A 20,074-nucleotide genomic window follows, 5' to 3' on the forward strand; every position below is an offset into this window, starting at 1 on the left:
TCATGTTTTCAAACATTTCAGGTCCCCCTGTGCCCACTGCTGGGACACAGGAGTCCCCTCCCTCCATAATGTGGGTGCGGAGTACAGGCTCCCATAAGCAATTTCAATAAAGCCCTAAGTCAAGCTCACCTGGGCAAGTTTTCTGCTTTCTCAGAGCATATTGCACTTTGTGATTATACACTGGTTGTATACACACGATAAAGAGAAAACACTCTAAAATGATCCCAAGTGAAGTTCTTCATAGGCGTCTCTTTCGTAATGAACTGCTTAAGCATGTATGCATGCAATGTGGTTCTTTCTAAAAAGCATATAGGCAAGAAATACAACATGAGTAACCTTAAGAAATATGAATTTTACTGGCAGGAAAGGTTGGGAGGTGCAAATTCTCCTCAGACTAACATTAGCTATAGAAAAAAAAAAAAAAGGCAGTATTTCAGTGCGATTCAATATTTCCTTTCATCGGAGGCTCAGAGCCTCCACCCACAAGTCAGGAGGAATTTAACAAGCTGACTGTGTGTGTTAACAACTGAAGTTCCTTCTGCAACCAGGACTCTGGGGGACACAGCAAAGAGGTGGCCGTGGACTTTAGTGAAAATGGGACTTCCTGCAGATTTGCCCAGAATGTTGGTATCTCGGCTGGAGGGTAACATTCCTCCCGCCATGGGCAGTGGTCACCTAAGCCCAACCACAAGTGAACAGCTGCACAGGACAGGCGTGGAGTCGGGGGTGGGGGGAGCTGTCCAGACCTCTCTCCTGGGGCCCGAGAAGCTGTCTCCCTTCCTCCAAGGCCATCCCAGGGAGCCATTGAAATCTTACCCAACCTGCTCAACATTGCTAGAATCTCCATGTTAATGTCAGCTGGGGTGCTAAGTCTCTATTTGCTAAGAGAAGGTAGAAGATCTGTACATAGCCTGACCAGCTGAGGAGGAGGTACTTTTTCCATTTAAAAAAAAAACAAAAAAACAAGCAGAGAAATAATTCATTTATTTAACCCAGAAACGGTTATAATCTGAAACCCTGCAATCCTCTTACACAACAACTGTTTTGGCAAGCCCCCTGATGTTCCAACAAATATTAAACTGTGCTTGCCATTTGTCTAAGGAATCTTGCATTAATAAACATGAAGAAGAACACTTTTACCTCCCACTCTCAATGACAGGACAAAACAAAGACCAGCTGTATTCATCAATGAAGCCTTGTTCTGCACATAAAGGCTAATTACATTTCGCTTCAAGCCTACACATGGAAAACTTTCCTGCTGCTGTCCCCGCCGCAGCCAGCGGGCCGGCCCAGCTGACGCAGGCTGACGGCTGCACCCAGTCAGCAGGGGCTCCTGACAGCCTCGCTGCCTCCAACCTGTGGGCTTCGGTCCCCAGTGGGGGCAGCGAAGGATGGTCATCCCAGTGACATCCTCCCAGGGAGGGAGAGGCAACATGTACTCTTCAAACCTTCTGGGGACATGATGCCATTCAGGCCAGATTTTCCCAAGACCCGTAATTTCAGAAACACACACATACACCAAGCTCAGGGCGAGCTTGTCGGGAACAGCTTCTATTTGCTGACAACAGAAGAGCTGACAGCTGTCACTGTGCTGGGGGCTGTGGGCATAACTCCTCATTACCCTCCACTGCCACCCAGAGTTCTGACTGCTATTCTGCCCATTTTACAGGTGAGGAAAGAGAGGCCAGAAATCAAGCAGCTTATCCAAGAACACATGGGGTAGGGACAGCGGACCCACCACCCCTCCCCGCCATGACCCACTCAAAGCCCATGTTCCATGATGCCTTTCCCACCCACTTCCTGTTCTGCATTTTCTGTCAACACTTAAAAAACAAATTGTTTTGGCCTTGCTGCTCAGCATATAGGATCTCAGTTCCCTGACCAGGTTGATCAAACCTGTGCCCCCTCAAGTGGAAGGGTGGAATCTTAATCACTGGACTGCCAGGGAAGTTTTTTAAGAAACCCTTTTAAGAATCTCTCCTTTGAGAAGGGAGAAAAATACATTGTTTTAAAATGTTTTAAGACCACTTGTGAGGAGCTTGGGCCCTGGTGGGCTTCTACTGGTAAGTGTTAGACTAGATGGAAAGTTGTCTAGTCGAACACAGGACAAGTAAGTCAGGCTGGAAGCAGACGGTAGAATGACAGACCTTTCCCAGAAAATGAAAAGGGAGGGAACTGAGAGGTGGAGCGCGGCGGGGGGCGGCTCCGTGTGGGAGCTTTAAGACTGAAGCGATTGTTTCTGAAGTTAAAAGAAAGTAGCAATTATTATCTCAGGCCATTCTCTACATTTTTTATGGATTACTTCCTCTGGGAATCATCTACAGTAAGGGTTGGGCCCTCAGCTGCCCTGTGTTAGACGTTTGCTTCTATTAATATTTAGAATTGCTGACCCCCATCTGGGGCTTCCCTGTTGGTTAACCGGTAAAGAACCTGCCTGCAACGTGGGAGACTTGGGTTTGATTCCCGTGGAGAAGGGAATGGCTACCCACTCTAGTGTTCTTCCCTGGAGAATTCCATGGACAGAGGCTACAGTCCATGGGGTCACAAAAAGTTGGACAGGGCTGATCCCTTCTGAGTCTCTGTCCAGCCCCGGCGTCCACCATGCCCACCTGCCTGGCAGATCAGCCTGTCAGAGCTCCAGGCTTGTCCCCCAGGTGACTGGTCTTGATGCCTGGTGTTTTCACAGATGGAGCTCCTTTGCCTCCAGCAACCCCTGACTCCAGCGCATCTTTGTGCCTCAAATCACAGGTCACCACCTGCAGGAAGGCCTCCTTGACAGCCTCTCCTTTGGCTCCAGCTGGGTGGGGCCTGTGCTAGAGACCCACTATCCCCCTCACCAGCTCCCTCTCCTGCTGGTCCTCCCCTGGCAGTGGGGAGTCCTGGCCAGGGCCCAGAGGAGGGTAAGGTCAGGGGTTGCTGGTACTGCCCTGGAGCCCTGTCCCCTCCCAATACAGGCAGAGTGAGGCCCGGCCAGTGCTTGCTCAGGATACCGGCATCCAGCTGGTCCTCCCTGTCCCTGTGGTGCCATGTTAAACTCCCTCCTGACTGTCCTAGCTGGAGGGGGCTGTCTGTCTTCTGTCGACACCCTGATGCTGCAGATAGTATGCTAATGTCCCCCCGACAGCAGGGATTGTGCTGGATCGCAATGGCTGTTCTCCCTGAGCCTCTCTGAAGGTCTCCATGAACGTCAGTGGAGCTGATGGTGGATCTGGGTTGTGCCCATCTGGCTCACTCTCTCTGTGCCCAGGTACATGTCGCACCTCTTGCCTCCCCACTCATCCGAGGAGATGAGGGTTTCCTGCTACAATCACAGTTGAGGACGCACCCCAAGGGCACCTGTGGCCCCGTCAGCAGGTGGTAACTACAGCTGCAGTTTGGAGGCAAAGCATTTTACATGACAGAATAACAGACTCCATGTTTTTTGATTCTATCCTCCATTTACTCTAGTTCAATGAAAAAGCGGAAGTAATGTGTGGATTTTCACTTATGTGTATTTTTTTGGGGGGAAAAAAAAAGCTTTCTGGCCTTAAGATACACTGATATGGTGGGACGTAGTCTAGAGATGATTCTCCCTGAGCCTCCATCAACTACTGCCATTTATCAGAGGTCAGCGGGCTCTGATAAGTTCAAGGGAGAGGTCTGGGGTCAGGAGGACCAGCCTCTGGTGCTCTCCTGGGTGGCCTTGCTGATTCAGGTGACCTGAGATTTAACAATCTTACCGTCAAATGATGCAGCTGGCTACTAAGGAATGGACTCAGGCTGGGTTTCCTGCATCAATGAACAGTAACTTAAGGCAACACTGTGGGCTGAAAATCATCCTGTCATCTCAGGAGGCACCTCTGACCCTTCCCAGGGAGCAGACCACCTGGGAGACTGGAATCATCCTTGAGCATCTCACCCTGGCTCCAAGCACAGCAAGGAAAGGCTAGGGATGGGGAGAAGATGCCCCTTCCTCCCTCCTCCTGTCCCCAGGCCATCCCGGTCACCACCTTCCTTATATTCTACTTATGACCCAACTAGCCGGTTGCCACTAGCTAAACAGATTTCACAATCACGACTCACAGTTTGGAAACCATGGGCTTAGATGGGCTTACTGGTTGGCTGTACAACAGCTGCTGCTTCTTTTTTTTTTTAAAGCCTACAGTACCCAGTATTCTCAGGAGGCCTCCCATCCAAGTACGAACCAGGCCCAGACCCTGCTTAGTTTCTGAGATTAGACAAGATAGGGTGCGTTCAGCGTGGTATGGCTGGAGACAAAAAAGCTTTTTAAGTGCCTAATAAACCAAACTTTGTTGACTGTAGATACACAAGATGTATCTGTGCCTTTTAGAAAGAGGTGTGGTTTAACAAACATAAATTAAAAAACTAAGGAAACAATCCAACATATCAGCCCCCAAAGTCCCTATGAATTTTGTCAGCGAGATGATGTGGATAAGAGTGAATGAATCAAGGAATAAGCATAGCATCTTCAGATTAAACCTTTAGAAAAGAAATGCTATAAACTAAGGTTAGAACTATGTATCAGGTTAAAGTTATTATAATTAAAAAAAAATCAAATTTACTGAGAAAAACAACCTGTGTAGTAGAATAAAGTCTAAGCAGAAATAGTAGAAAAACAAAGATGGCTGGTAGAAAAGGAAACCCAGACACGAACACCTAGGACAGCCAAGGGGACAGCAGTTGGTGTGGTGCCTCGGAGGATATGTTTGCAGGGGTGAGGAACTCTCAGGCTGTGGGCTCAGTGGGGAGGGCATGCCTGTGGCTCATTGACAGTGATGCCCGGGATCAGAAGGGTTAATACCAGAACTGCCAGTTTTCAAAGTGTAATTTTAAGGGTCACGGGACCTTAGAACCAGTCCTTTCTGTACCATCTGAAGTCACATTTCAGCACACTAGGAGAAGAGGGAACAGTGATCTGGAGGGTTCCACCAGGATTTAGACGTGCCAACACGTTGGCCAGAACCACCAAGACTGACTGGGACGTTTTAGTCTCTGTGAGGAAGTTCTCTGCTCATGATCGAAATTGGTTCTGACCACCTGGCCCAGCTGCTGAACAATCCAGGGCAAAGGTCAATCCCCACCCCCCCCCACCCCCCGCCCATGTGCCCTGAGAGCAGTTGGCCCAGCAGCAACCTCTGAGGTGGGACTGAGGGTGCTGAGTACCAGAGCCCCACCTGGAGCTGGAGCAGGGGAGGAGGGTGGCGCTATTCAGAGCCACCCCCCCAAAACCCACCAGCGCCCACTGAGGCCTGGTGTGAGCACAGCAGGAGCTGAGTCTTACTGGAGACACAGCTGTTGGGGATGGAGTGGGGTGGGGTAGGGAGTGGTGGATGGGTGTCTGGGGGAGATGGGAGGAGCCTCCCGGGACAGGAAAAAGTAGTTTAGACACTAGCCTGGCGTTTTCAGGGAACAATCTGTTCTTTTTCTTTCTTGATTTATGTCAGTGTTATTTCTTGCTTGCTGGCTGGCAACAGGGCACCTGCGGTGGATCACTGATTCCCTCCCGACAAGACCTTTATCTGATATACCTGCCCAAAGATGCACACACCCCTACTTTGTGTAAGTGTCTGCACACGGACGCCTAGCACCATGAGGTGGGGTTTGAATAGACAGATCAGTGTGGGAGTGGAGGCTTTGGGCACGGGTAGAAGGTGATGCTGTTGCCACACACCAAGCTCCACAAAACGTCCCAAGTATCACACCTTCTCTGTGCTGATGCTTTCCCAAAATTTCTTAGAAAAAGGCACAGTGGTGACCGGGCTTCACAATAATTAAGAAAAAAAGTGTCAGTTGGAAGGGCTGTTCTGAGAGCACCAGACACAGCTTATTGTCACATCTTAGGTTTTAAACTTATGCAAAGAATCATGGGAATGACACTCTGTTCTTTACAGCAGCTCAGACGCCAAGTATCTTCTAAACCCTGTACCACTTTGCAAAGTCAATCAACAGGAGGGTGAAGCAGGGAGACCTTTCATGGATTAGCAGTACTGGGAGCTACCCGACCAAATGCATGCGGACAGAGGGGGATGGGCAAAGACTTACTTGGCAGTAATTTCTTCATCATATTTGGTTTTCAGGTCAAATAATTCTGTTCGAGTTTTTTCCAGGGCTGAAAGGCAGAGGACATAAAATCATGATATAAGATACTAATTATTCCTATTAAATCAGAAAGAAAAAAAAATCATATTCTCATTTCAAAGGAGGCAAAGATTACAAAAGTATCACAGAATGGAAAAGAAAAATCCCCTTCCACTGCTGCTTCACCTCATCCCATGAGCCTCTAATTAGGTAAATTTCCTGCTTTCAAATGAATTTCACTATTTAAAAAATATTTCCATATATAATTGCATATATGTTTAAGTGTATATACATATATATTTTATTTTTACCCACTCCCATAAATTAAAAATATATACACATATGTATATTTTTACCCTCCCCCTTCCCCCCCCCGACCCCAAATACCGACAGTAAAGAATCTGCCTGCAATGCAGGAGACCAGAGTTTGATCCCTGGGTCAGGAAGATCCCCTGGAGAAGGGAATGGCAATTCACTCCAGTATTCTTTCCTAGAGAATTTCATGGACAGAGGAGCCTGGTGGGAAACAGTCCATGGGGTTGCAAAGAGTAGGACATGACTGAGTGAATAACACACACGCACCCATAAATAGGATGATACAAACATCTTCTGAGATTTACACTTTGCCCTGAGCAGAAGCATAGAAATCTCTCTATGCTGGGGCATGACAATGACAGTAACAATTTAGCTCCTGCACAGGGCTTGCCACATGCCTGGGGCAACAGGATACCTTGAAGGGAAGGTGCTGGGTGAGTAGCTGGGACGTTCCAACTTCAGATAAATACCACCCAGCTGGCCTCCCAAGAGGCAATTACATTCCCATCAATACTGAGTGTGATTCTTTTCTTATACTCTCACCAACACTGGATATTATCAATTAAAAACATTTTTTTTGGACAATCTGACAGGCAAAACAATCTCTCACTGATTTAATTAGCATTTCCCTGCCTATTCAAAATTAACATTTTTTTCATATATGTATTAGCTGTGTGTTTCTTCTGTAAACTGCTTGTTTCCATCCTTAGCTCCTTGTTCTCCTGGACTGTTCATCTATTATTATTGATTTTCGGGTGATCTTTATATTTTGGGGATCTTACATATCGGAATTTGTTGTGATTATTTTCTCCCACTCTTGTCATTTTTTTTTAAACCTGGATTATGATGTCTTCTGTTATTTTTCCACATTTAAATTAAATATATAGTCCTGTTTCTCTTTCAGAACAAAAAGAAAAAAAGGCAAAAAGAAGTTTAAAGAAAAACCTGAGCATAGATTTTTGGGTACTTTTGCAGTTTTAAAGGTCTGCTGTTACTGTTCTCCTTAACTTCACAGGGTAGAAATAATGTTTTTTTTCCTCCATTATTGTTCCAAACGACAAGTCAGCCCTCGACAGTTTGGTGATTTAGACGTGTTTGTTGGAAAAAGAGCAAGAAGAAAGGATGGTTCCTGGCAGTGATGTACATGGAGTTTGCAGCCTCCCACCTTGCCTCGCAGGACTCAGAGTGGGTGACTCACGAAGTCGAGGTGGGAAGGGGGTGGTGTGGGGGAGGGAGGCGAGTGGTGTCTGAGGCACACTGGGGTGTGGGCTGGCTCCCTCCCTCCTCTAGGCTCACCACAGTGGCAGGCGACAGGTGTCAGGGGGACCTGCAGGGACTGGGATGTGGAGTAAACCTGTCCTGGGTCAGTCTCGCCGGCAGTGGCCTGATGGGCAGGCAGAATAGCACACCTGTTTGCAGAGTCTGGACTTTATGTTCGGCTTCTTCTAGCTTTGAGGTGGTGGACATCTGGGTCTCCTGCAGCTTTCTGAAAAGGAAGAGGAGGAAGCCAGATTGGTCATCTTGTTGAGCTGCTCAAATGTCTTGTGGGTTCTGGAACTACGGCCATGAGCTGCATTTAAACGGCTGGCGGCAGGCGTGCGGCTGGGTACCACTAGTAACGCCACGAGCCCTGATGCCCTGACTTTTAACCCCCTGACTCTTACCCGCACGTCAGCCCCCGGGGGAAGTGTACTTCCTGTAGGACCTGATGCAAGGCAATTGATGTAGAAGGTTATCCTAAATGCAGCTTATTCTTGAAATGCCAGTTATTTTTAAAAAAGAAATAAAAGAAAAATCATCATCACGCACTCATTGTTTCCTGAAGTTAGCCCGACAAGAATGATGCATTTACATTTTGCTGACACAAGGAAGGAATTTGCTGGAATAAAGGATGTACTGAAGAGATGTGACAGCTGCTCCGTTTCTGTTAGAATGGAATGCGAATGCAGCGCTAATACCTAATGGGGACATTCTGAATGTCTGCAGCCACATTCCATGTATTTATATTTCCCAGGATCTCCAGATGAATTCCCTGGTCAATAAATAGCATTCCTTCCTCCTCATCGGCAGAAAAATCTCTAAAAATACGTCTATTATTTTTACATCGTTTGAATGTAACACATGCTCTCATGAAGAAGAAACCTGGGAATACGGAAAAGTAGAAATGGCACAGTTAAAAAAAGACACCCAAATTTCCATCATCTGTGGAAAAGCACAGCTTGCATTTGCACCTATTTCAATTATAAAACTAATAAATGCTCTGTGTTGGGGAAAAAAAACCCACAAATATTATAAGAGATGGAAGGTAAACTGTCCTTTCTCTATCTTGGCTCTATTTGCACTCCTCAGATAGAGTTCTTTTGTAGCTCTTTAGAATTTTTATTTATTTATAGAAATACAATGTAATATGTAACGTACTGTAGCATAATATAAACTCAGATGTGATACATTACAATGTATATAAACAGAAAACCCTTTCTTTTCACACAAAAGGGGTCAGGGCACACGTGTTCTCCTGTAGCTAGCCTTTTCACTTATCTCAGTACTGTAGAAATAGTCTACCCTAGCATATATAGCTCTTTCCCATTCTTATTAAATAACTGACTCCACTCAGCTTCTCTGGGCATTTAGATGACTTATCAAATTTCTTTCTACTAAACAATTCTACAGTGATCATCATAGGTATTGTTGCATAATTCTGACAGTGAATTTGTTGAATAAAATTCAAACAGAGGAACTAATAAAGGGTACATGCAATTGTTTTTGTTGTTTTGATAGATATTCAGAAACTTTCCAACAAAAAGAACCTCACCAATTTAAACTCTTGCCAACAGCATTCGAGTGTTCTGCTGTGCCAACACTGGATAAAATTAAACTTAGTTTTATTGTGGAATACAGCTGAAAATTTCTCTTCGTATGAACTGTCTGTTCCTCTCCTCTGCCCATTTTTTGTAGTGCTGACTTTTTCTTATTAACTTGTAAGAGCTCTTTGTATGTAAGGAAAATTAGCCCTTTCTTTTATGTGGTGCAAATATTTCTTCCCAGTTTTTTGATGGTATAAAAATGTTATTCATCTTTATTTGTTTTTAAAAGTTTGTATGAAATTTTAGGCAGTCATATTTATATAAATTTTCTTTTATGCTTAGAAAGATTTCTCCATTCCAAAATCATTCAAAACAAAGTAAATGCCCATGTTTTCTTCCCATATATATATGATTTAATTACTGACATTTAAACCCTAATCCATTTCAATTTTTTGGTAAAGAATGAGATAAAGATCTAGCTTTATCCTCCACCTCCAGTGGTCAACTATTTGTATCTTTCAATATAATCAATCTTTTAACCTAATTTGAAAAATCAACTTAATAATATTAAATTTCTATAGGAATTTATTGTAACACTTCTATAAAGCATGACTTTGCTCTGTGCAGATGTAACCACATTGTCTATAATTCTGTACTATGCGTTTTTCACTTCATATTATGCTGGGTACATTTCTGGGGTTATTGCAAATTCAACAAAACTCTCTCTTATGTATCCATTTCTTGTTGGCAGGGCATTTCAATGACTTACACGTCCCCTGTCCCCCAGTTTTCAGTAACAGGGTGAGAAATCTCTTTGGGCATAAAGTACTTTCCAAGGAGACATATTTAGCAGCAGTTCCACTTCTGCTGGGTCAAAAGCCGACTCGTCCTTCTGAGCCCTGACTTTGTGGGGCTCTCCCAGCGGTATGGGTGCAGCGTTCCTTGCAGAGCTGGGCTTGACCTGAATGATTGACTTTGGTGCTTCAGCAAGGACCTTAGGAGGCCAGGGTGCAGCGGTGGTTTGGGCTCCGGCCCCACCTCTGGGTGCCTGGGTGGGAGAGTGGGGGCAGGTCCCTAACCTGAGGCCTGGTCTCTCCACCTGAAAAATGAGACCGTCGGCTTGGCAGCTCTGTGCTGGATACTAGGTGAGACGATGCCCCGAGAGGACCTGGCAGTGAGTGCAGCAGGCATTCTTCCTCTTTTCTAAATGAAGCCAGCTTCACGGTGCCCCAGAGAGGGCTTGGTGATGCCTGAGAGCTCCACTGGCCCGCCTCATGGAAGTCTAAGCAGCTGCTTCCCAGTCCACGGGAAACAGCCACAGGACGCCATCATGGGCCTGCCTCTCACTTGTAACCAGACATGTAGTGCCTCTCATTAATGGTCTTATGATTCTCCACGGCAGGCTGAAATTTTTATACTTTGGCTTCACCAGAGTTCTGAGAGCCTGACTTGTGCAATTTGAATTGGTGACTTCAACAGTCCTTATGGTTTTCACAGGAAATCTAACTTTCATTAAGTCGTCACACTAGCTGAAAATCCAATTCGTTATTTGTGGCAAAGTTCTGGGTGAAGCAAGCCAGTGGAAACCTAACACTCACAACCCCTAGATGGTGCATGAACATATTTTACTGATACCAGTGCCAACAAACCAAGATATTGTGTGTGTGTGAGAGAGAGAGACAGAGACAGAGGGAGATGTTAAATACTAATATTCCACTGACGAAGGTAGCAGGAGCCTGGGGTCGCCCAGGGCTTCCTAGAGAGGACAGGCAGCAGGAGACAGTCCTGCCCCTCTCATCTCACTCGGGTACAGCCTCCATGTGTCAACCACACAAGCTTTGTGCTCAAGCTCCGCCTCACGCAGCCCCAACAGACACACCCTTGGACCACCAGACACCATTCTGCAATGGGGAGAGACTGGTACACTTCACTCAAGCCCATCTTACAAATTACAGAACAAGGGACACCTATAGTTTTCAAACAAAATTGTGCCTTAGAGCAGGGATCCCCAAGCTCCAGATATAATGCCTGATGATCTGAGGTAGAGCCGGTTTAATAATAAGAGAAATAAAGTGCACACAGGAAGTGGAATGTGCTTGAATCATCTTGAAACCATCCGATCCCCACCTCCCTAATTCTGTGGAAAACCAATCTTCCACAAAACCAGTCTCTGGTGCCAAAAAGTTTGGAGGCTACTGCCTTAGAGCCCCTAGGATTCTGGTTTCCAACTTGGGCTTATTTCACAGGATTGCTTTAACAACAACAACAAAAAAAAAACTTGTGATATAAACAAGTAAAACCTTACATCGGCACATGGGTGCCTGCAGACCCCAAAACGTGCTCACCTCTCCTTTTCTGCAAAATCATTTTGTAACTTTTGTTCCTTTTCGAGAGCTATGGTCTCAGCCTGGTTCTTCAGAGTCTGTTCATATTCTCGGATTTTCTCTTTAAGTGCTTTTATCGTAACCTCTGCAGAAGGAGGGGAAAAAAAAACTCCAATAAGAGAAGCATGGTTCCACACAGCTATATATACTAGGCTTTCGTAACCTAGGAGGATCGGTGTGTTTTAAACTTTAGCTCTTCAACCCTGACACAAAATCAATGGTTACGAGTCTCTTCAGAGACCTTTTACTCCCTAAATGTTAAATTGACTTTAAACATTCAGGTTGAGGAGGATCAATGGATTTTGCTGGGAAGAAGAACTATGTCTCTCTAATACAACTTAAGAAAAAGAAGGGGGGGAAATCAATGCTAAAATATAATATCATCGTATTGATGAATCTGAAATTAGCCTTCTACTGAGGGAAGATTAACAATGTTTTAGTGTAGGTTTAAGTACTTTCTTACAAAGAAAACAGTTCATAATTGTGTGCACATTTTGGAAGAAGCCTACAGACCTCCCTCCCTGGCTGTGGGCTGCAGCCCCGCTGTTTCACGAGTCATGAGACACATGGTGCACTGTGGGTCTGGGGCACGTCTCCCCGGCTGGAAGGGACCAGTTCCGGAGCCTGGGTGCTGACAGCACCCTCCTCCCTGGCCAGAGTCTGGCAGACCTGGGCTGCGTGTGCAGCGTGGATGACTTAGGGCCCAAGGGAGCCACGTTGTGGGGAAAGCGCGTGCCAGGTGGCGGTGCTGCGAGATGAAGCCCCATGGTATCTGGTGGCAGGGCCCCCCGGAAGGCCCGGGCTCTGCTCTCCACCAAGTGTGTGTTTATGGGCCCAAAACGGGAACACAAGAGCAGATGCAACGAACAGGGCAGGGTCCTAACCCAGACCCGTTGGTGGCTAGGGCAGCATTGCTCTACCTGCCTTGACATGGACACCTCCACCTCGCTGGGGGCGCTGGCCGGCCCCCAGCCAAGTACTGCAGCCCCAGCTCCAAGGTGAGCAAAGCCCTTGAGGGACTACACTTGCTCAGATGAGGATCCATCACACAGGAGGCAGGACTGAGTGCCTTAATGGTCCCAGTACCCGACACGGTGGGCGCTCAGCAGACTGAGTAGGGTGAGGCCATGAAGGGGCTGCGACAACAGGGCCCCAGGCTCACGTGACAAGGTCGCCTGCCAGGTCTTTGCTCATGTAAGTGCTTGGACCGGTGGCCTTGGTCCCTCTGGGCTGTAACTCACGTTGGCTTCCACTCCCTGAGCTGCACGGACACGCTGGCCCAGGCAGGAGCTTGACAGCCGGGCGTTTATGCCCACGTGACTTATGGAGAAAAGCTAGAAGCTCTTTTGTTAAAATAAGAAACTGGTGCTTTTCTTTAAATGGAACCAGGGGGATCTCCTCAGAGGAGGAGAGAGGGAATTAAGACCAATGACCCTGGCAAGGCATCTGAGAGACGAACAGGGGGCTTCCTGCCCCTTGGGCTGAGTGTTTGAGGCTGGGAAAAAATGTATCACAATGGTTAGTGATACACAAGCAAAGGGGCGCAGGCTGGGTGGGAGTGGAACGCATCCAAAACAGACACGTGACAGGTCACCTCTGGAAACACCTGCATGTTCTCTTTAGTCGACAGTCTACAGGCTGTAAACAGGCGGCATCTCTGCTTTGAACAACGGGTTGGAGACACCTGGGAAGCCCCTGACCCATCTATGCCCCTTCCAGGGGAGTTTGGGGCACTAGCTGGGAGCTCCACTCTGTCTGACAGGGTCTCTTCACCACCCCACCCCGGGGGGATTGCTTGGTAAGCCAGGGTGACTTGTGCTGGAGCCTCTGTCCCTCCTCTGCCACCTGGGCCCGGGGCCAGGACACTGCCCTGGGTGTGTTCCAGCTGTGCCCCTCCGTGTGAGTGGAGCGGGGTTGGGGTGGGGGTGCAGGTTAGGCGGAGGGCAGGGCGAGCAGTGTGGAGGAGCAGAGGACACTCAAGAGCTCTGTTCCCATTGCGAAGTGGTGGCAACCAAGGGAACCCCCGGCCTGGTCTGCCAGCCTCAGAGCCTTTGTTCTTAAGGCATGGGCTCTGTGTTTCTACTTTTTTGGCTGTGCCTCAGGGCTTGTGGGATCTTAGTTCCCCGACCAGGGATTGAACCCGTGCCCCCTGCAATGGAAGCGTGGAGTCCTAACCACTGGACTGCCAGGGAAGACCCTTGGGCTCTGCGTTTCATTTGAAAATGCCCATCAGGTGAGACTTTTGGGGGAGGTGATGGCCTCACACTGGGCAACTGGCACCTGGGGTGGGGTGGGTGATGAGGCAGGTGGGGAGGGGGCACACGCCTTTCACCAGAACCAAATCATACTGAAGGAAACCCAGGTGGTGGATCTGTCCAAATAAGATGGCAGGGGTCGCTGGAAGGAAACAACAAGTGCCCCCCTGCTTTGGGTTGGTGCTGCAGAAACATCAGAACCAGAATTTCCAGGTTCTCTTTCCCCTGAGCGTGGGTGATTCTGACCGGAGCCGGGAGGGAGTACTTCTCTCACTGGACGCCCCCCCCACCTCCTAAGTCCACACCTCGCTCCCCAGCAGGACCGAGCTGTCCCTCCAGTCCACAGCCTCTCCGCTCCCTGTGGGGCCAGAACGAGGGGGCGTCCCCCAGGAAGAGGCCTTCAGGCTTGTTGCCTCACTGTCCAGGCCTGGACCTTCCTGACTCTTCCTGGGTCCTTTCCGTGGACAATCCCTCCTCATCAGCCTGGGTCCAAAGGTCTCAGAACCCAAGGATGCTTTTAATTTTTAAATTTTTCTTAAAAAAGCCTTTCTTTCTTTTTAAAAAAAGATTTCTCTTGATGTGGAACATTTTTAAAGTCTTTATTGAATTTGTTACAGTATCATTTCTGTTTTATGTTTGGCCGTGAGGCAGGTGAGATCTTAGCTCTCCTACCAGGGAGCGAATCCACATCTTTTGCATTGGGAGGCGAAGTCTCAACCACTGGGACTGCCAAGGGAAGTCCTCCAAGGATGCTTTTAAAAATTGTCATCACGTAATTCCTTCTGCAGCCCTCAGGGGAAGTCCCTCAAGCAGGTTGCTCTCTTTTCTGTCACCTTCCTCACCCATACCCCAGACAAAACCAAAGAGGCCCATTTCCACTTGGACTTGGCTGAGACCTGCCGCAGCTGTCAGATGGGGTGGCGGCTTTTCTCTGAGACAAGGAAGCCTGAACTGGGACACATCTGCATCTTAGGTGTAGGAGAGAGTTCTCCGGTCTTCCTTGGCAGGAAAAGCCAGGCAACCTTTGCCCTCTCTCCTTGTTGACAGCTGGACAACCACACCAAGAGGCTAAGTTTTGTTTTCCTCCTTTAGATTCGCCATGAACGGGTGACCCTAACGAGGACATGGGGGTTCTTAAGTGTGGGGACGTGGAGCCTTCGTCTAAAGCCTTAATGTATCGGCAGCAATTATTAAACCACTTACTGGATGTGGCCCTTTGATCATAAGCTGGCTGTCTGACAGGTGCCACCCGCAGGCAACACATCCGTCTTTTAAAGGCAGACCCTATCACACGATGATTCAGGACGAATTTTTAAAGACTCCTGATCAGTCCCATCAGGGAGGCAATAAAATCATATGTGGACATAGTGTGGAGGAAAAGTTTTCCTTCTCAATAGCTAAGTGTTATTATTATCTCTCTGTACTGACTCAGATTCTTGCCCCACCTGGACTCTATGACATAGGTGACAATCAGAGCTAGTCCCAACAGTATGGGTAAATCAATTAAAAAAAAAAGAAAGAGAAGAAAAAAAGGAACAGGAGAAAAAAGAAAGAAGAAAAGAAAACATAAGGAACAAATACATCTTCCACCAACCTTGATTTTTTACTTCAGCGAATTCCTTGTTGTATTCTTCGAGAGTTTCCCTAAGTTTTTGGTTCTCTGTCTCAATGTCGTGCAGGCGCTGCACTTTGAGCTGGAGCTGCTGCCCAAGGTCCAGCGCGGGAACGGGATCTGCAAGAGAGGGACACACGGGTCACCCTCCTCTGGACACACTTGAGCCACCCTTGCAGAGGCTCGGAGCAGGTCACCTGGCTCCCAGGCCGTCAGCTTCCCGGGGCCCCGCTGGGTGGACAGGGTTCATCTCTGCAGCCACTAAGGGACGGAGAGGTAGAATCCAGTGCGTGAGAATGGGGTGAGATTGACCATGGACTCCCTGGGATCTGCCCGCTGCCCTGGCCTGGTGTGACACTTGAAGGATTTTTCATTCCCTGATCTGCTAGGAAGAGTGAGAGATATACATGGTGGCTGGTGGGGTGGGCAGGGGCAGTGGGGGAACCTGGAAAAATCTCCCAGCACCCGCTTGGAGAAGGTACCAAAAGCCTCAGGTTTCTAATAATTCTTGTGAAGCTGGAAATGAGAGCTGCTGCCCGGAGAGCGTCTGCTCATCACAGAACACTTTTTATGGACATTTTCTCATTTGAGCCCTAGGACAATCCTGGGAGAAAGATGTGTGACATGTATCTCCTTCTTTTCGCTGAAGTCGGAACTAAAGCTCAGGGAGGCAGGGTGATGCGTCCAGGTTTCCAGTTGGTTAGTGGGCAGAGGGCTTTCCCTGGTGGCTCAGAGGTAAAGAATCTACCTGCCAATGCAGGAGACGTGGGTTTGATCCCTGGGTCGGGAAGATCCTCTGGAGGAGGAAATGGCAACCCATTCCGGAATTCTTGTCTGGGAAATGCCATGGACAGAGGAGCCTGGTGGGTTGTAGTCCACGGGGTTGCAAAGAGTCAGAATGACTTAGCAACAACAGCAACAAGGGGCAGAGAGAACTCGGACCTAGATCTGTGCGATCAGTGATCATCCTTCCAATGAGGAAGGTCCCCTGAGGGGGGCTCTTGTAAGATGGTCATCCTTTAACTGATGAAGCATGCTCAGGAGACAGTCAGGATTTACTAGCTGGTGATCTGAAGACAGGAGAAACCCGAGTTTCTGCTCACGGTGGTTGTGCCTTTTGCGAGAGGCATACCTGGTGACCAAGCCATGGTGACCTGTACTGGGCCACTGAGCCAGCCAGCCAGGAGGCCACCACACTGCGAGTTATAGTACAAACAGTAGGAGAATGGAGATCTAGGCCAGGTATGAGAGGCCCTGCAGACAATTCAATGTGCTATCCACCATCATGTTCCTTACAAAAAAACTGGATTAATTAGGTGAACCACCGACTGAAACCACCCATCCTGGCCCAGGCATGATAGTAACCACTTGACATGAATAATCTTCCAACAGGAGGTCCTGATAAGAAACTAGCAAGCTACCACCAACTGGAAGAATTCAGGAAGGGTCAAAAGGAGAGGGGAGACGCCAGTCCATACGTCCTACCAACCTCCCAGAATCCTCGTCGGAATCCACCTTGGCAGAGCAAAGTGTGCACCACCAGGAAGTATGCTGAGTTGGAATGACTGGCCAGAGCCCTGGGAAGGAACCCCTTCACCATAAAACCTGAGACTGTGAGCCGTGTGGCAGAGCAGTTCTCCTGGGCCCCTACCCTGACGCTCTCCTCCTGGGTGTCCCTTCCCAGGGAAGTCTCTTGCTTTGTCAGCATGTGTGTCTCCTAGGAAAATTCATTTCCGAGTGTTAGACAAGAGCCCACTCTCAGGCCCTGGAAGGGGTTCCGGTTCCTGTAACGGATTTGGACCTAAAACCGGACACTGTGGTCATGGAAATTTACGGTACTAGTGAGGTCTTTGCCATTACCATTAATTTAGCACAAAAATGGAGAGATATTAAATGTTCTTCTGGCATCAACTGGGTCTTTATTTTTATTTCTGCTGCACTTATAATCCACCTGCTGGGCCCCAGTGGGGGCACTTCCTCTAGGACTCTCGGGCCCTGTCAGAGCAGAAGCATACCCGAGTCTGCTGGGCTTAGAAGAGATTACGGAAGATATTTCTGGTATGGACGCCAGCATCACTTGTGAGACGGCTGCAAAGATTTAGTCTCTGGGTGAGGAATGCTAAACACCGAGCCCTGTGGATCAACAAGGGTATATATTCAAGCGCTCACTTAATTTTCAAATACCAGTGCCGTTAATTTTTCAGACCACCCCTGGTTCCTGGAAGGGAGGGCTCAGCCTACCACGCCTCAGTTGGCACAGCCACCAGGAGCCAGGAGCGCTCTGAGATGCCAGTGTCTTCGTGGGGTTTACAAAACTCAGGCCCCAGGGCTCGTTCAGTACAGCGTCCAACACCGTCCATCACATGAAACCCCAGTGGCTGGGCACTGATTCTGTGCGTATATACAGCTTATGACTACATCACTGCTTTCTCATTTGTGGCCTCTCATGATTATTTTTATCAGCATTAAAATATTTATATTAAATTAGATCTCAAAAGCTATTTCAGGGATATGGTTCCTTGTAAGTAGGAGTGGTAATAATACTATAGAATGAACATCCTCAGAACATTTCAGGTGCAGTTTTTTTATTTTTAAATTTCAGTATCTTCCCTGGACACCTTCCCACGCCCTTCTCCTCTCCCACCATGGTCTCATGCCGGGCAAATGGCCTGAAGGAGATAAAGCAGCATGCCCTTGGCTCCTTCCACGTACGATGACAACTTGAACTTGAAACAGAGATCAGGGAAGAACTGAGGAGGAGAACCACTGTGCTTCTATAAAATTCTATGAACATCAACTCCTGTAGGTTTCCTGGCACAACTGCCAGTCCAAATTATATTTTTAAAGAGCTAAGCTAGTACACTGCCCTCCATCCCCAAAATTTCTGTTGACAACTCTTCCAGTCCCTTCCTTTTAAGAGGCCAGGACCCACTGTATCTGCTTCGAATAAAAAAATAGCTTCCCTCCTTTGATTCAGCAAGGAATTCAGTGACATATAAAAATAGCATGCACATTGTCAAGTGAAGGGTAACTAGGACCTTTAGACACATTTTCAAAGCATTATATTGTAAATGAAAATTCTAGCACGCTCATAATTATTCATTATGGCATGTATATTTAATTTAACACGATTAAAGGTTAACGCCTAAGTAGCAAAACTGGTCAAAGAATAAAGAATGAACTGGATTCAAACATCTCTATGCATTAAACTTCAAACTTTACTACAGTACAGTTGAATGACTCAACGCCTACAGCATTTGAATATTGTTTTGGATTATGTAAAAGGCATTGCTAAAGTACCTCTTAGGCTTAATTTTTATTACTTGTATTAAAGGAACAGCTAATTACCACATGACAATATAATGACTCTAGCATGTTTGGGCTAGAGACCAAAACAATGAATTTCGGCATGCCAAACCCCAGCCTGCATGTTAATCTAGGGGAAATCATAGCTTTTTGTCTCGTTAATGATTTCCAATGCCATTTAAACCCCACACAAGTATTGTTAGGTCTTATTCTGAACGTCACAAGCCGCCCGTCTCAGCAGCTCCATTAGGGAACTGTCTGGGGGAGGTGAGAGCACACACCCATCCGTGGAACAGGAACACACGAAATCCCTGCCACCTCCCAGTCAACGTGCTTTACTGCCGCTGCCATGCTCCCGACGTGACAAACTTGCCAAGTGTTCTACAGCCGTCTCATAGTTCATTCCTGAAACGCTCTTTGAGGCATGTTATAGCTCATTATGCAACACAGGACTCAAAGAATGTAATTATAACAAACAACAACAAGACCATCGCCTGCATGTGTTCAGCACCTTCGCCTACGTACATGGGACATTATCTCGTTAATTCTAGCTGTCACAGCCAGAGGTCAGTGGGGAGGGGGCCCTGCAGCATGTCAGGCACCGGCGTCTGACCCAGGGAACACGGGGAGGAGAGAAGTCGGCCAGGCAAACAGGTATGCAAAAGTCTAATTAAGATTTCTGCTTCCTGGACCAGCAGCCGACTAAATTATACTGTCTCTTCAAGTACTAATATAACAAGTCTGTCCTAAGCATCTGTCTGCTCTGGGTAAGACACTGGGATGGACGTCCAGGCGAATCAGGCAGGCCCAACCTATCAGAGATAAACCATGTTCACAAACAACAAATGTAAAAGCAAGAAGGGCCAAATGGAAGACCATTTCCAGATGGAGAAACCAGGAAAAGGAGACCTTTTTTTTTTAAGAGCCAGAGTTTAGACCCATGGAGACTTTGGGGCAGTAAATTCACATGGAAGGAACAGCATGGAGCTAGAAGCAGGGGAGGGCCAGGAGCAGCCACAGAAACAGTTCAGTCCAACTGCTGGCACCCATGTACACACTCTATGACATCAGGACTGTGCCAGGTGCTGGGGGGACATGACGGTGAACAAGACAAGATGCTTGTTCTCAAAGACGTGACATTCTACTGAAGTGAGGGAGACAGACAGACAGCAAAACCAAACAAAACAGGGTGCTTTCAGTACTGCCAAGCGTGAGGATGAGAGGAGACAGTGCGTGGAGAATGGCAAATGGGTCCTGGAGACAGACGGACAGGGAGGGACTCTGAGGGGGTCACCCTGGGGTTGAGATCTGGATGTTGAA

The 20,074-nt window shown here is 47.5% G+C and overlaps 1 protein-coding gene across 11 annotated transcripts in view; it reads right to left on the minus strand.

The window, feature by feature from the left end:
* The window catches only part of CUX1 (cut like homeobox 1), a 349,162-nt gene that overhangs the window by 125,246 nt on the left and 203,842 nt on the right, over nucleotides 1-20,074 (minus strand). For all 11 annotated transcript variants that reach the window (XM_070780096.1, XM_070780095.1, XM_070780088.1 and 8 more), the window contains exons 5-8: nucleotides 15,431-15,568; nucleotides 11,543-11,666; nucleotides 7,803-7,879; nucleotides 6,043-6,109 (exon numbers count right to left, since the gene is read on the minus strand). In XM_070780096.1, coding sequence (XP_070636197.1) covers nucleotides 6,043-6,109; nucleotides 7,803-7,879; nucleotides 11,543-11,666; nucleotides 15,431-15,568 — 406 coding nt within the window. The remainder of the gene's footprint in view (nucleotides 1-6,042; nucleotides 6,110-7,802; nucleotides 7,880-11,542; nucleotides 11,667-15,430; nucleotides 15,569-20,074) is intronic.

The sequence above is a fragment of the Bos indicus genome, chromosome 25, assembly GCF_029378745.1.
Source record: "Bos indicus isolate NIAB-ARS_2022 breed Sahiwal x Tharparkar chromosome 25, NIAB-ARS_B.indTharparkar_mat_pri_1.0, whole genome shotgun sequence".
NCBI classification, from domain to species: Eukaryota; Metazoa; Chordata; class Mammalia; order Artiodactyla; family Bovidae; genus Bos; species Bos indicus.